General features: G+C 57.2%; 1 protein-coding gene across 1 annotated transcript in view; it reads left to right on the forward strand.

Moving 5' to 3' along the window:
- The first annotated feature begins 707 nt into the window (after positions 1-707).
- Positions 708-2,807, forward strand: part of ITPR1 (inositol 1,4,5-trisphosphate receptor type 1) — a 197,026-nt gene continuing 194,926 nt past the window's right edge. The window contains exon 1 of the mRNA XM_023533300.1: positions 708-823. Coding sequence (XP_023389068.1) covers positions 731-823 — 93 coding nt within the window. The 5' untranslated portion in view covers positions 708-730. The remainder of the gene's footprint in view (positions 824-2,807) is intronic.

Here is a 2,807-nt window from a genome sequence, read left to right on the forward strand (position 1 = left end):
CAGGTCGATGCTGCCTTCTTCTTGTTTCCTGGCTTTGCGTTACCCCTACCTTTGATGTTTGGATTTCTCTGCAGTAATCTTTTGAGGCCACTAGTCCACTTTGCAAGGGGCAGTTCTCCGTAGGACAGGGTGGACAGTCACGAGAGCCCAGGCGTACCTGAAGGGTAGGATGTCACGATGCGCTGAGACTCGGGGACGAGGGCCTGGCTGTCTCAGGGCAAGTCCAGACGTTTTCTTCCTGCTCCTGGAGCGTGGTCCTGTGTACCACCCTCAGACCTCCACCCTAGGAGGTCCACCCGACTTCTGTGGTAGTTTTTCAGTGCGATTGGATTTCCATAGGAAGATGCTCGTGTGTATCGTTGCACAGCCGCCGTGTTTGTCCCCACATCTGTCCATCAGAAAGGCAGGGAGACGGCTGTGGGCAGCAGTAAGGACCCTGCGTTTGGACTCTGAGTCCCAGCCCTGCCACTAACCGGTGCAATGGGTGACAGTTGACTTACTTTCTAGAAGCGTCGTCATCTGCAACCTCACACTGTGGTGGTGAGTGAGGATGAACGGTCAAAGGGTAGGTTGGCACAGGACCTTGTGCCTTGTCATTTACAGTCACCCGTGATGGGTAACGCCCTGTGTGGGTCACAGCGGAACGTTTCTCCTAGGTTTTGTGTGTGTCCTTCCTCAGCAACATGCTCTGTCGTCTTCACTCCTAGACTGCCTCTTCAAGCTGTGTCCCATGAACCGCTACTCTGCCCAGAAGCAGTTCTGGAAAGCAGCTAAGCCGGGGGCCAACAGCACGACAGATGCGGTGCTGCTCAACAAACTGCACGTGAGTACCGCTCGTGGGCAGCCACCGGCGCACGTCCGGGTGTGCTGGGTGTGCTGGGTGTGCTGGGTGGGGGGCCCGTGCCGAGGGCTCGCGGGCGACCATCGACGTACGTCCAGGTGTGCTGGGTGGGGGGCCCGTGCCGAGGGCTCGCGGGCGGCCACTGGCGTGCATCCGGGAGTGCTGGGTGGGGACGATCCGTTCTGCAGCCCTCCCGCTCTGGGCGCCAGCTCCCTTATGTCCTTTAATGAAGGATGAAAGGGAGCTGTCCCCAAGGAGAGGCGGGTCATAGTCAGCACTCAGGAGCTCCAGGCGCGGTGAAGAGACCTGGTTCCTCCCCTCAGTGAGCTCATTGTCCGGTGTGAGGACACAAGAGCCGTCACTCCCATGGCACTTGAAACACAGTGCGGACTCCGCGCCCGCCGAGCGCAGCTTTCCCCACTGGGGATTCTGAGCTGCGCTCACCCCACACCAGCCGCACTGGCTTTACCGCATTTCATCTCATTTTTTGAGCACCGCAAAAAACTGCAGAACGTTCGAACAGTCTTCTCCTGCCTCCTCGTAAGCCAAGACTGTCGCCTCCTTTGTGTCTCTGGTCAAGTGCCATCTCAGCGAGGCCTTTCCCGACCGCCTTATTCACACGACGGTCTGCCTCTTCCATCACAGGCCGTTTACCACTTCCTCAGCACTGAGCACAGCCTGCCCTTGTGTTAGGATGACAGCTCCGTCAGGTGAGGGGCAGTGTCTGTCTTGTTCCCCACTGTATCCCAATGCCATTTAATAGTGTCTGGCACATAGTAGGGGCTCAGAAAATACTTGCTGAGTGAGCACTGTGCTAGGCGACATGGCCACCGTCAGTTTCTTAACCTTCTGGGAGCTTGGTGGCCAATAATGAAGAGTAAAGAGGTGGTGACAAGCTAGTGTGGCAAGTGCTGTTGCAGGGTTAATCACCAAGGTGGTGGGAGCACCTGGAAGGGGCACACAAATCCATCTGTGTGAGTAAGGGTGGGCGATATGGTGGTCAGGGAGGGCTTCCTGGAGGAAGAGGACGTGCCGAGTAAGCCTGGAGGAAGAGGCATCTGTGGGAGTCAGGATAAGGGAAGAAGAAACAATGGAAACAAAGAGGCTGCTTTGACGACGTCAGGAATCGCTTCATTATTTTAATGGTTTCGGGGCAGACGCTCTCGAGCTCAACAAGCCCAGTGCTGCCTCGTAATAGCAACTGCTACGCAGCTGCACAAACAGGAAATAACATTCACAAATAATGAAACCTCTCGAGACACCACAGTTGAGAAAACGACTTATCAAGGAGAAATAGAAGTAATACATTCTATAGCTGTGTTCTTGGGTAAGTTGCCACTCAGGCGTGAGCACCGTGGAGGGCACAGGAACCGCGTGTGCTGGGACCTGTTTGTACCAGCCCCGCAGACGGGGCCGCGAAGGCTGTGACCGATGCAGGGTTATGGAACAGGGGACCCAAAAGCCTGTTTTCCATGACACGTTTCTCCAGAATGGTCAGCAGTACACCGGTTGTTAAGCAGCACATGCACTTTCGGAAAATGTGTCAGTAGCAGTGTGAGCTGCACCCGCAAGACCGTGCTGTGTGTTGCTGTGTCACGGGGGGCGAGGGCTTCGGCTCGGAACCCGTGGAGCTTCTCAGCCCACGCGCGTGTCCAAGCGGACAGGAGACGTACGGGGCAGCGGTGCTCCGTCCTCGATCAGGGTGTCGGCCATCCCTGGCTCCTGTCCCCTGCGAATCAACACTGCCTCCTCCTCCGCCGGTCACTGTGACGATTGGAATCGCCCTGAAGTCTGTGCTGGGAGCCTGCAAATGTAGCGGAGTGGCCAGTGCAGGCTGCTCCGGCCTGCGGGCCTCCTGGTGATGGGGAGCGGGGGGCGGGGCTCTGTAGCGCCTGTGCCTGCGAGGCCACCTTGGTGGCAGGAGCCTTCCGTAGTCCTGCCTTTCCTTTTCTGGCCTGAAAATCTT

Source organism: Pteropus vampyrus, unplaced genomic scaffold, assembly GCF_000151845.1.
Source record: "Pteropus vampyrus isolate Shadow unplaced genomic scaffold, Pvam_2.0 Scaffold100, whole genome shotgun sequence".
NCBI classification, from domain to species: Eukaryota; Metazoa; Chordata; class Mammalia; order Chiroptera; family Pteropodidae; genus Pteropus; species Pteropus vampyrus.